Raw genomic sequence first — 12,934 nt, forward strand, 5'->3', positions numbered from 1 at the left:
CGGGCTGTTGCCATCAGGAAGGAGGTACAGGAGTCTCAGGATCCACACCACCAGGTTCAGGAACAGTTATTACACCTCAGCCTTCGGGCTGTTGCCATCAGGAAGGTTCCACACCACCAGGTTCAGGAACAGTTATTAGACCTCAGCCTTCGGGCTGTTGCCATCAGGAAGGAGGTACAGGAGTCTCAGGATCCACACCACCAGGTTCAGGAATAGTTATTACACCTCAGCCTTCAGGCTGTTGTCATCAGGAAGGAGGTACAGGGGTCTCAGGATCCACACCACCAGGTTCAGGAACAGTTATTACACCTCAGCCTTCGGGCTGTTGCCATCAGGAAGGAGGTACAGGGGTCTCAGGATCCACACCACCAGGTTCAGGAACAGTTATTACACCTCAGCCTTCGGGCTGTTGCCATCAGGAAGGAGGTACAGGAGTCTCAGGATCCACACCACCAGGTTCAGGAACAGTTATTACACCTCAGCCTTCGGGCTGTTGCCATCAGGAAGGTTCCACACCACCAGGTTCAGGAACAGTTATTAGACCTCAGCCTTCGGGCTGTTGCCATCAGGAAGGAGGTACAGGAGTCTCAGGATCCACACCACCAGGTTCAGGAATAGTTATTACACCTCAGCCTTCAGGCTGTTGTCATCAGGAAGGAGGTACAGGGGTCTCAGGATCCACACCACCAGGTTCAGGAACAGTTATTACACCTCAGCCTTCGGGCTGTTGCCATCAGGAAGGAGGTACAGGGGTCTCAGGATCCACACCACCAGGTTCAGGAACAGTTATTACACCTCAGCCTTCGGGCTGTTGCCATCAGGAAGGAGGTACAGGAGTCTCAGGATCCACACCACCAGGTTCAGGAACAGTTATTACACCTCAGCCTTCAGGCTGTTAACCAGAGAGGATAACTTCACTCACCCCATCTCTGAACTGTTCCCACAACTTATTGGCTCACTTTCAATGACTCTTCATCTCATGTTCTTAATATATATTGCTTAAGTATGTATGTATGTATTTGCAGACTGATTGAGCATCCAAGTTGGTGTGGTCTTTCATCGATTCTATTATGGCTAGTAAGTATGCCCACAAGAAAATGAATCGCAGGGTTGTATAATGGTGATATCTATGCAATTTGATAATAAATTTACTTTGAAAGGATGGCAGATTTGTTCAGGGAAGAAGCTCATGTTGTGTGGTGTAATGTCCTATGGTTCAATGTTCAATTAACAGTTGACTCCTTTAGGGTGATAAGGAGTGTGGGTGAGGATTTTGTGCTTGATTGGGTTAACCTGGATTTTAACAAGGCTTTTAACAAAGTCCAATATAGCAGTGAAAGTCAATGGGATCCAAAGGTGAACTGTATTGAACATTGCTTCCATGCAATAGTCTCAGGGAATGGCTTGTAGGCAGGCAACCAACCCTCCCCTTTGATACAAGAGTTCCCAAATTTGATTTGAATCCATCTAGGTGAGGTAACACTGCACAAAGGAGAACAGCTTTAAATTCCTTAACAGTTTATTGTATCTGCAAGAACCACAAAAATATCAGACTCTGCACTTTTTGATACTTTTTACTTCAACTCATACACTGCGATCTTTAACTCTGGTTGATTAAAGAACTATTCATCCTGACGATTACTCGGAAGGATCTGTCACCCCATCATCTCTGCACTTCCTTGCAAGTTGCCGCTACATCTTGTACCTTACACTTTTTCATTCAATAAATGATGGCCGTCACAAATGATGGTCAGAATAGCCCCTGCATACCAAATATTCTGTAGCACATGCTGCACTTGCCTAGTCACTGGCTAACTGGTGTTTGATTTACACTTGGCCTTTGCTGTCCTCTCCTGTGCTTCTGGTGCAGTAAGAAGGAGCCAATAGCCTTGGTGATCTTCCGGATCCTTGGTAACCCTAAATTCCGGCTGGCTCGAAATAAGTTATTCAGGCCCGACTTCCGGTCACTCTGGTTGGCTAACTCCAAGATATTCAGACTGATTTCTGTGAAGGCAAGTTTATCCGCAATCAGCTGGGAAACAACTTCCTGGTCGACAAGTGGCTGCAGGGATCTGCGGCACTCCAGCTGGTACAGAGTAAACTGACTGTCTTCTGCCAGATGCAGAGTTGGGTTCAGAGCCGAGTACAGCTTCTGCAGGGCCTGCACATCGGGAACAACCTGCTCACCAACCAAGACCTCCATTAAATGCGTCAGCCTGAAATTACTGACCTCCGACTTGGGGAGAACTTTCTTGGCCAACCAAAGAGTATCCAGGAATCCTGACATATGCTTGGCAAAGCGATCTTTCATGCGCAGCCCTTCCCAAGCTTCACAAAGAATCTGACAGTCGTGGGTCCAGATGCGGTGACCAACCAGCAGCGGCAGATCCAGCTGCTGGAGAAAGCGGAGGAAAGACACCATGGCATCCTGGAGGCTGCAGGCTGGCTTAGCTTCCCCATGCTGGTACAGAACACCGTTCACCATCTGAAACCCACTATCAGTGGGTATGCCGACCAACATGGGCATTCTGGGCAGGATATACTCGTTAAAGGTCTTCTCACCACTCACCGCCGAGAGCTGTACCATGTCATCACCTCCTATCAAAAACAGACATGGTCATTGGGAGGTTCACGGGAATGACAGGGTTAACATAAGAGGTGAGTTTGAAGGTTCTGGGATTGTACTCACTGGAATTTAGAAGAATGGGGAGGGGGATTCCACTGAGATCTACTGAAACCTAACAGCGACTCCTTTGCTCGCATCTTTGGAAACAGCTCTATTTCTATCTTGAATATCTCTAGTTTTCCCTTTCAGGGTTCTTCTGAAGACCCTGACTTGGAGTTACACACTGACTTTGGTTCTTTGCGGGAATGGGACCCGCTCTCGGGGTCTCACGTCTGGCCGTTATTTGACATGCCAAGCACGCGGCCTAGAAGATTAGCGCGCCTTTGGAGTTCCGGGATCTTGTGGCTCTGGAGACGAGGTCGGTGCCTCTGCAGGGAATCGGTGTGTCGTGGGAGATGTAAGGTTGAAAGCAGCAAGCTGGCTGCTGGCTGTGAGCCCAGAGACCCAATTCTTTGGGCATAGGACTCGGAAGATGCGACGCAACAAACTTTTAACATCGTTAATCAGTGAGTTGTTATGTTTCCCCTCTCGCTGTCAAACGTAGACACCTCTTTTTCCCTTATCAGGGAGACAGAGAGCCTGTGGTATGTTGAATTACCGGGTGAACGAGTAGTCTTTGGGATACTGCAAGTCTGTGTCTTTATTGATGCTTTGCTGAACGCTTGAGAGCTCGGTGGGGGTGTCGATGCCTTGTTGCTGGTGGGGAAGGGGGGATCGTGGCTTTGCTGCTGCTTACGCAGTGGGGGAGGGGGAGTTTGAGGGGCTTTGTGGTTCTATCATTTAATAGTCATTCGTTTTTTGGGGCACTGCTTTGTTTTAGTGGATGGTTGTGAAGAAAAAGCTTTTCAGGATGTATATTGTATACATTTCTCTGACATTAAATGCACCTTTGAATATTGAAAGCCTGGTAGAGTGGATGTGGAGACAATGTTTTCTATAGAGGAGGGTCTGTAAGATTAGAGGGTACAGACTCAGAATAGAGCAACGTCCATTTAGAAAAGAGATAGAAGGAATTTCTTTAACCAGAGGGTGGTGAATCTGTGGAATTCATTGACACAGACAGCTGTGGAGGCCAAGTCATTGGATATACTTTAAACAGAGGTATGTTCTTGATTAGAAAGGGCATCAAAGGTTACAGGGAGAAGGCAGGAGAACAAATAACAAATCAGCCATGACAGAATGCCTGATGGGCTGAATGGCCTAATCCTGTTCCCATTTCTTATGGTCTTGTAACCCACTGAGCAGAGCCAGATTCACCACATCAGTGATACCGGGAGCGACAGGACACAGGACACCCTCTGGGAAAGTGGAAGGGCATCAACTCCAACAAATGTTCGGTAAAGGGCTTGGGGAAGATAAAGTAGGGCAGGACAGAGAGGGTGAATGATAGGGTCCAGTGGAGTGCTGCAGAACAGAGGGTACAGGTGACCTTCTTAGTTCCCTGAAAATGACAACACAGGCAGACAGAGTCGTGAAGGTGGTGGCCCTCATCAGACAGGATGTTGGGTTCCAGAGTTGAGCACCATATCACAGCTGTACAAGACATTTTGAAACCACACCCGTAATATTGTATGCAATTCTGATTGTGCGAAGGATATTATTAGATTTGAGAGACGGTAAACAAAAAGAGATTCATAGGAATGTCGCCAGGACTGGAAGGGTTGAGTTATGAGGAGAATGTATAAAGCTGGGACTGACTGTCTGGAGTGTTGGGGGGTTGAACGGTGACCTTACAAAGGTATGTGAAATCATGAGAACAGAGAGAATCTGAATGGTCAGTCTTTTTTCTCAGATGAGGGAGTGTAAAACTAGAGGGTACAGGTTTAAGGGGAGAGCATAGATGACGTGCTGACATTTTAACCTACTCTAAGATCAATCTAACCCTTCCCTCTCACATAGCTCTCCACCTGTACCTAAGAGTTTCTTAAATGTCCCTAATATATCGGCCTCTACCACCACCCCTCGCAGAGTGTTCCGTACACCCATCACCCTGTGTAAAATATTTAACTCTTGACATCCCCACCCCCTTTACTTTGCTCCACCTTAAAGTTACACCCTTTGTATCAGCCACTTCCCCGCAGGGAAAAGCTCTCTGCTTTCAATCCAGGTAAGTGTGAGGTGGTTCATTTTGGTAGGTCAAATATGATGGCAGAATATAGTATTAATGGTAAGACTCTTGGCAGTGTGGAAGATCAGAGGGATCTTGGGGTTTGAGTCCATAGGACACTCAAAGCAGTTGACTCTGTGGTTAAGAAGGCGTATAGTGTATTGGCCTTCATCAATCGTGGAATTGAATTTAGGAGCTGAGAGGTAATGTTGCAGCTATATCGGATCCTGGTCAGACCCCACTTGGGAGTACTGTGCTCAGTTCTGGTCGCCTCACTACAGGAAGGATGTGGAAGCCATAGAAAGGGTGCAGAGGAGATTTACAAGGATGTTGCCTGGATTGGGGAGCATGCCTTATGAGAATAGGTTGAGTGAACTCGGCCTTTTCTCCTTGGAGTGACAGAGGATGAGAGGTGACCTGACAGAGGTGTACAAGATGATGAGAGGCATTGATCGTGTGGATGGTCAGAGGTTTTTTCCCAGGGCTGAAATGGTTGCCACAAGAGGACACGGGTTTAAGGTGCTGTGGAGTAGATACAAAAAAGATGTCTGTGGTAAGTTTTTTACTCAGACTGGTGAGTACATGGAATGGGCTGCCGGCAACGGTGGTGGAGGCAGATACGATAGGGTCTTTTAAGAGACTTTTGGATAGGTACATGGAGTTTAGAAAAATAGAGGGCTATGGGTAACCCTAGTCATTTCTAAGGTAGGGACATGTTCGGCACAACTTTGTACCGAAGAACCTGTATTGTGCTGTAGGTTTTCCATGTTTCTAACTCCTTTGTCTTGCTGATGTTGAGTGAGAGGTTGTTATTGTGGCACTTCTCTGAGTAAGAACATGCTTTAGGAGGGTAAATCCACAAAAAGTATCCAGCCCAGACTGGCTATATGGAGTTTTCACTGATAACTTTAACCTCTCGCTTCAGCAGTCCCCCTGCCTCAATTATAATAGTGCCCAAGAACAATGTAGTAACCTGCCTCGATGATTACTGTCCAGTGGCACTTACATCCACTGTGATGAAGTGCTTTGAGAAGCAATTTGGATCCACTCTGATTTGCCAAGCATCACAACAGGTCAACAGCAGATGCCACTTCACTGAACCCTGGAACAACTGGACATCAGGATGCTTTTTATCAGGATTGATTACAGTTTGATATTCAAGACCTGGGACTCAATACCTCCTTGTGCAACTGGGTCCTCGATTTCCTCACTTGCAATTCCCAGTCTACTCACTTTAGACTTATGACTGAAAGGCTAAGCACAACTCTAATGAAGTTTGCTTATGATACCACTATCAAAGGGATATTGAAAATCTGGCTGAGTGGTACCACAACAACAACGTCTTACTCAATGTCAGCATGACCAAGGAGCTGATTATTGACTTGAGGAGGAGGAAACCAGAGGTCCATAAGCCAGTCCTCATCAGGAGATCAACCATATAGAGGGTGAGCAACTTTAACTTCCTCAGTGTTCTCATTTCAGAGGATCAGCACATAAGGACCATTACAAAACAAAGCATGGCTGTGCCTCTACTTTCTTAGAAGTTTGCAAAGATTCGGCATGTTATCTAAAACTTCGTCAACATTCTACAGAAGTGTATATTGACTGGCTGTATCATGGCCTGATATGGAACACCAATGCCCTTTAACGGAAAATCCTACAAAATGTCGCCGACACATACCAGTCCATCACAGGTAAAGCCCTCGTCACCAATGAGCACATCAAAATGGAGCGCTGTTGCAGGAAAGCAGCATCGGTTCTCTGTTGCCATCAGGAAGGATCCACACCACCAGGTTCAGGAACAGTTATTACACCTCAGCCTTCGGGCTGTTGCCATCAGGAAGGAGGTACAGGAGTCTCAGGATCCACACCACCAGGTTCAGGAACAGTTATTACACCTCAGCCTTCAGGCTGTTGCCATCAGGAAGGAGGTACAGGAGTCTCAGGATCCACACCACCAGGTTCAGGAACAGTTATTACACCTCAGCCTTCGGGCTGTTGCCATCAGGAAGGAGGTACAGGAGTCTCAGGATCCACACCACCAGGTTCAGGAACAGTTATTACACCTCAGCCTTCAGGCTGTTGACCAGAGAGGATAACTTCACTCACCCCATCTCTGAACTGTTCCCACAACTTATTGGCTCACTTTCAATGACTCTTCATCTCATGTTCTTAATATATATTGCTTAAGTATGTATGTATGTATTTGCAGACTGATTGAGCATCCAAGTTGGTGTGGTCTTTCATCGATTCTATTATGGCTAGTAAGTATGCCCACAAGAAAATGAATCGCAGGGTTGTATAATGGTGATATCTATGCAATTTGATAATAAATTTACTTTGAAAGGATGGCAGATTTGTTCAGGGAAGAAGCTCATGTTGTGTGGTGTAATGTCCTATGGTTCAATGTTCAATTAACAGTTGACTCCTTTAGGGTGATAAGGAGTGTTGATGAGGATTTTGTGCTTGATTGGGTTAACCTGGATTTTAACAAGGCTTTTAACAAAGTCCAATATAGCAGTGAAAGTCAATGGGATCCAAAGGTGAACTGTATTGAACATTGCTTCCATGCAATAGTCTCAGGGAATGGCTTGTAGGCAGGCAACCAACCCTCCCCTTTGATACAAGAGTTCCCAAATTTGATTTGAATCCATCTAGGTGAGGTAACACTGCACAAAGGAGAACAGCTTTAAATTCCTTAACAGTTTATTGTATCTGCAAGAACCACAAAAATATCAGACTCTGCACTTTTTGATACTTTTTACTTCAACTCATACACTGCGATCTTTAACTCTGGTTGATTAAAGAACTATTCATCCTGACGATTACTCGGAAGGATCTGTCACCCCATCATCTCTGCACTTCCTTGCAAGTTGCCGCTACATCTTGTACCTTACACTTTTTCATTCAATAAATGATGGCCGTCACAAATGATGGTCAGAATAGCCCCTGCATACCAAATATTCTGTAGCACATGCTGCACTTGCCTAGTCACTGGCTAACTGGTGTTTGATTTACACTTGGCCTTTGCTGACCTCTCCTGTGCTTCTGGTGCAGTAAGAAGGAGCCAATAGCCTTGGTGATCTTCCGGATCCTTGGTAACCCTAAATTCCGGCTGGCTCGAAATAAGTTATTCAGGCCCGACTTCCGGTCACTCTGGTTGGCTAACTCCAAGATATTCAGACTGATTTCTGTGAAGGCAAGTTTATCCGCAATCAGCTGGGAAACAACTTCCTGGTCGACAAGTGGCTGCAGGGATCTGCGGCACTCCAGCTGGTACAGAGTAAACTGACTGTCTTCTGCCAGATGCAGAGTTGGGTTCAGAGCCGAGTACAGCTTCTGCAGGGCCTGCACATCGGGAACAACCTGCTCACCAACCAAGACCTCCATTAAATGCGTCAGCCTGAAATTACTGACCTCCGACTTGGGGAGAACTTTCTTGGCCAACCAAAGAGTATCCAGGAATCCTGACATATGCTTGGCAAAGCGATCTTTCATGCGCAGCCCTTCCCAAGCTTCACAAAGAATCTGACAGTCGTGGGTCCAGATGCGGTGACCAACCAGCAGCGGCAGATCCAGCTGCTGGAGAAAGCGGAGGAAAGACACCATGGCATCCTGGAGGCTGCAGGCTGGCTTAGCTTCCCCATGTTGGTACAGAACACCGTTCACCATCTGAAACCCACTATCAGTGGGTATGCCAACCAACATGGGCATTCTGGGCAGGATATACTCGTTAAAGGTCTTCTCACCACTCACCGCCGAGAGCTGTACCATGTCATCACCTCCTATCAAAAACAGACATGGTCATTGGGAGGTTCACGGGAATGACAGGGTTAACATAAGAGGTGAGTTTGAAGGTTCTGGGATTGTACTCACTGGAATTTAGAAGAATGGGGAGGGGGATTCCACTGAGATCTACTGAAACCTAACAGCGACTCCTTTGCTCGCATCTTTGGAAACAGCTCTATTTCTATCTTGAATATCTCTAGTTTTCCCTTTCAGGGTTCTTCTGAAGACCCTGACTTGGAGTTACACACTGACTTTGGTTCTTTGCGGGAATGGGACCCGCTCTCGGGGTCTCACGTCTGGCCGTTATTTGACATGCCAAGCACGCGGCCTAGAAGATTAGCGCGCCTTTGGAGTTCCGGGATCTTGTGGCTCTGGAGACGAGGTCGGTGCCTCTGCAGGGAATCGGTGTGTCGTGGGAGATGTAAGGTTGAAAGCAGCAAGCTGGCTGCTGGCTGTGTGCCCAGAGACCCAATTCTTTGGGCATAGGACTCGGAAGATGCGACGCAACAAACTTTTAACATTGTTAATCAGTGAGTTGTTATGTTTCCCCTCTCGCTGTCAAACGTAGACACCTCTTTTCCCCTTATCAGGGAGACAGAGAGCCTGTGGTATGTTGAATTACCGGGTGAACGAGTAGTCTTTGGGATACTGCAAGTCTGTGTCTTTATTGATGCTTTGCTGAACGCTTGAGAGCTCGCTGGGGGTGTCGATGCCTTGTTGCTGGTGGAGAAGGGGGGATCGTGGCTTTGCTGCTGCTTACGCAGTGGGGGAGGGGGAGTTTGAGGGGCTTTGTGGTTCTAACATTTAATAGCCATTCGTTTTTTGGGGCACTGCTTTGTTTTAGTGGATGGTTGTGAAGAAAAAGCTTTTCAGGATGTATATTGTATACATTTCTCTGACATTAAATGCACCTTTGAATATTGAAAGCCTGGTAGAGTGGATGTGGAGACAATGTTTTCTATAGAGGAGGGGCTGTAAGATCAGAGGGTACAGACTCAGAATAGAGCAACGTCCATTTAGAAAAGAGATAGAAGGAATTTGTTTAACCAGAGGGTGGTGAATCTGTGGAATTCATTGACACAGACAGCTGTGGAGGCCAAGTCATTGGATATACTTTAAACAGAGGTATGTTCTTGATTAGAAAGGGCATCAAAGGTTACAGGGAGAAGGCAGGAGAACAAATAACAAATCAGCCATGACAGAATGCCTGAGTAGAATTGATGGGCTGAATGGCCTAATCCTGTTCCCATTTCTTATGGTCTTGTAACCCACTGAGCAGAGCCAGATTCACCACATCAGTGATACCGGGAGCGACAGGACACAGGACACCCTCTGGGAAAGTGGAAGGGCATCAACTCCAACAAATGTTCGGTAAAGGGCTTGGGGAAGATAAAGTAGGGCAGGACAGAGAGGGTGAATGATAGGGTCCAGTGGAGTGCTGCAGAACAGAGGGTACAGGTGACCTTCTTAGTTCCCTGAAAATGACAACACAGGCAGACAGAGTCATGAAGGTGGTGGCCCTCATCAGACAGGATGTTGGGTTCCAGAGTTGAGCACCATATCACAGCTGTACAAGACATTGTGAAACCACACCCGTAATATTGTATGCAATTCTGATTGTGCGAAGGATATTATTAGACTTGAGAGACGGTAAACAAAAAGAGATTCATAGGAATGTCGCCAGGACTGGAAGGGTTGAGTTATGAGGAGAATGTATAAAGCTGGGACTGACTGTCTGGAGTGTTGGGGGGTTGAACGGTGACCTTACAAAGGTATGTGAAATCATGAGAACAGAGAGAATCTGAATGGTCAGTCTTTTTTCTCAGATGAGGGAGTGTAAAACTAGAGGGTACAGGTTTAAGGGGAGAGCATAGATGACGTGCTGACATTTTAACCTACTCTAAGATCAATCTAACCCTTCCCTCTCACATAGCTCTCCACCTGTACCTAAGAGTTTCTTAAATGTCCCTAATATATCGGCCTCTACCACCACCCCTCGCAGAGTGTTCCGTACACCCATCACCCTGTGTAAAATATTTAACTCTTGACATCCCCACCCCCTTTACTTTGCTCCACCTTAAAGTTACACCCTTTGTATCAGCCACTTCCCCGCAGGGAAAAGCTCTCTGCTTTCAATCCAGGTAAGTGTGAGGTGGTTCATTTTGGTAGGTCAAATATGATGGCAGAATATAGTATTAATGGTAAGACTCTTGGCAGTGTGGAGGATCAGAGGGATCTTGGGGTTTGAGTCCATAGGACACTCAAAGCAGTTGACTCTGTGGTTAAGAAGGCATACAATGTATTGGCCTTCATCAATCATGGAATTGAATTTAGGAGCTGAGAGGTAATGCTGCAGCTATATCGGATCCTGGTCAGACCCCACTTGGGAGTACTGTGCTCAGTTCTGGTCGCCTCACTACAGGAAGGATGTGGAAGCCATAGAAAGGGTGCAGAGGAGATTTACAAGGATGTTGCCTGGATTGGGGAGCATGCCTTATGAGAATAGGTTGAGTGAACTCGGCCTTTTCTCCTTGGAGTGACAGAGGATGAGAGGTGACCTGACAGAGGTGTACAAGATGATGAGAGGCATTGATCGTGTGGATGGTCAGAGGTTTTTTCCCAGGGCTGAAATGGTTGCCACAAGAGGACACGGGTTTAAGGTGCTGTGGAGTAGATACAAAAAAGATGTCTGTGGTAAGTTTTTTACTCAGAGACTGGTGAGTACATGGAATGGGCTGCCGGCAACGGTGGTGGAGGCAGATACGATAGGGTCTTTTAAGAGACTTTTGGATAGGTACATGGAGTTTAGAAAAATAGAGGGCTATGGGTAACCCTAGTCATTTCTAAGGTAGGGACATGTTCGGCACAACTTTGTACCGAAGAACCTGTATTGTGCTGTAGGTTTTCCATGTTTCTAACTCCTTTGTCTTGCTGATGTTGAGTGAGAGGTTGTTATTGTGGCACTTCTCTGTGTAAGAACATGCTTTAGGAGGGTAAATCCACAAAAAGTATCCAGCCCAGACTGGCTATATGGAGTGTTCACTGATAACTTTAACCTCTCGCTTCAGCAGTCCCCCTGCCTCAATTATAATAGTGCCCAAGAACAATGTAGTAACCTGCCTCGATGATTACTGTCCAGTGGCACTTACATCCACTGTGATGAAGTGCTTTGAGAAGCAATTTGGATCCACTCTGATTTGCCAAGCATCACAACAGGTCAACAGCAGACGCCACTTCACTGAACCCTGGAACAACTGGACATCAGGATGCTTTTTATCAGGATTGATTACAGTTTGATATTCAAGACCTGGGACTCAATACCTCCTTGTGCAACTGGGTCCTCGATTTCCTCACTTGCAGTCCCCAGTCTACTCACTTTAGACTTATGACTGAAAGGCTAAGCACAACTCTAATGAAGTTTGCTTATGATACCACTATCAAAGGGATATTGAAAATCTGGCTGAGTGGTGCCACAACAACGTCTTACTCAATGTCAGCAAGACCAAGGAGCTGATTATTGACTTGAGGAGGAGGAAACCAGAGGTCCATAAGCCAGTCCTCATCAGGAGATCAACCATATAGAGGGTGAGCAACTTTAACTTCCTCAGTGTTCTCATTTCAGAGGATCAGCACATAAGGACCATTACAAAACAAAGCATGGCAGTGCCTCTACTTTCTTGGAAGTTTGCAAAGATTCAGCGTGTTATCTAAAACTTCGTCAACATTCTACAGAAGTGTAAATTGACTGGCTGTATCATGGCCTGATATGGAACACCAATGCCCTTTAACGGAAAATCCTACAAAATGTCGCCGACACATACCAGTCCATCACAGGTAAAGCCCTCGCCACCAATGAGCACATCAAAATGGAGCGCTGTTGCAGGAAAGCAGCATCGGTTCTCTGTTGCCATCAGGAAGGATCCACACCACCAGGTTCAGGAACAGTTATTACACCTCAGCCTTCGGGCTGTTGCCATCAGGAAGGAGGTACAGGAGTCTCAGGATCCACACCACCAGGTTCAGGAACAGTTATTACACCTCAGCCTTCAGGCTGTTGACCAGAGAGGATAACTTCACTCACTTCATCTCTGAACTGTTCCCACAACTTATTGGCTCACTTTCAATGACTCTTCATCTCATGTTCTTAATATATATTGCTTAAGTATGTATGTATGTATTTGCAGACTGATTGAGCATCCAAGTTGGTGTGGTCTTTCATCGATTCTATTATGGCTAGTAAGTATGCCCACAAGAAAATGAATCGCAGGGTTGTATAATGGTGATATCTATGCAATTTGATAATAAATTTACTTTGAAAGGATGGCAGATTTGTTCAGGGAAGAAGCTCATGTTGTGTGGTGTAATGTCCTATGGTTCAATGTTCAATTAACAGTTGACTCCTTTAGGGTGAT

The 12,934-nt window shown here is 46.1% G+C and overlaps 1 protein-coding gene across 1 annotated transcript; it reads right to left on the minus strand.

The window, feature by feature from the left end:
- Positions 1-1,501: 1,501 nt before the first annotated feature.
- Positions 1,502-9,045, minus strand: LOC140732921 (protein PML-like). Its single transcript, XM_073055623.1, has 2 exons — positions 6,415-9,045; positions 1,502-2,598 (listed from the first exon to the last, which is right to left on the minus strand). The coding sequence occupies exon 2, from the start codon at positions 2,585-2,587 to the stop codon at positions 1,805-1,807; it is 783 nt and encodes a 260-aa protein (XP_072911724.1). The 5' UTR covers positions 2,588-2,598; positions 6,415-9,045; the 3' UTR covers positions 1,502-1,804.
- Positions 9,046-12,934: the final 3,889 nt, after the last annotated feature.

This window comes from Hemitrygon akajei, chromosome 9, assembly GCF_048418815.1.
Source record: "Hemitrygon akajei chromosome 9, sHemAka1.3, whole genome shotgun sequence".
NCBI lineage: Eukaryota > Metazoa > Chordata > Chondrichthyes > Myliobatiformes > Dasyatidae > Hemitrygon > Hemitrygon akajei.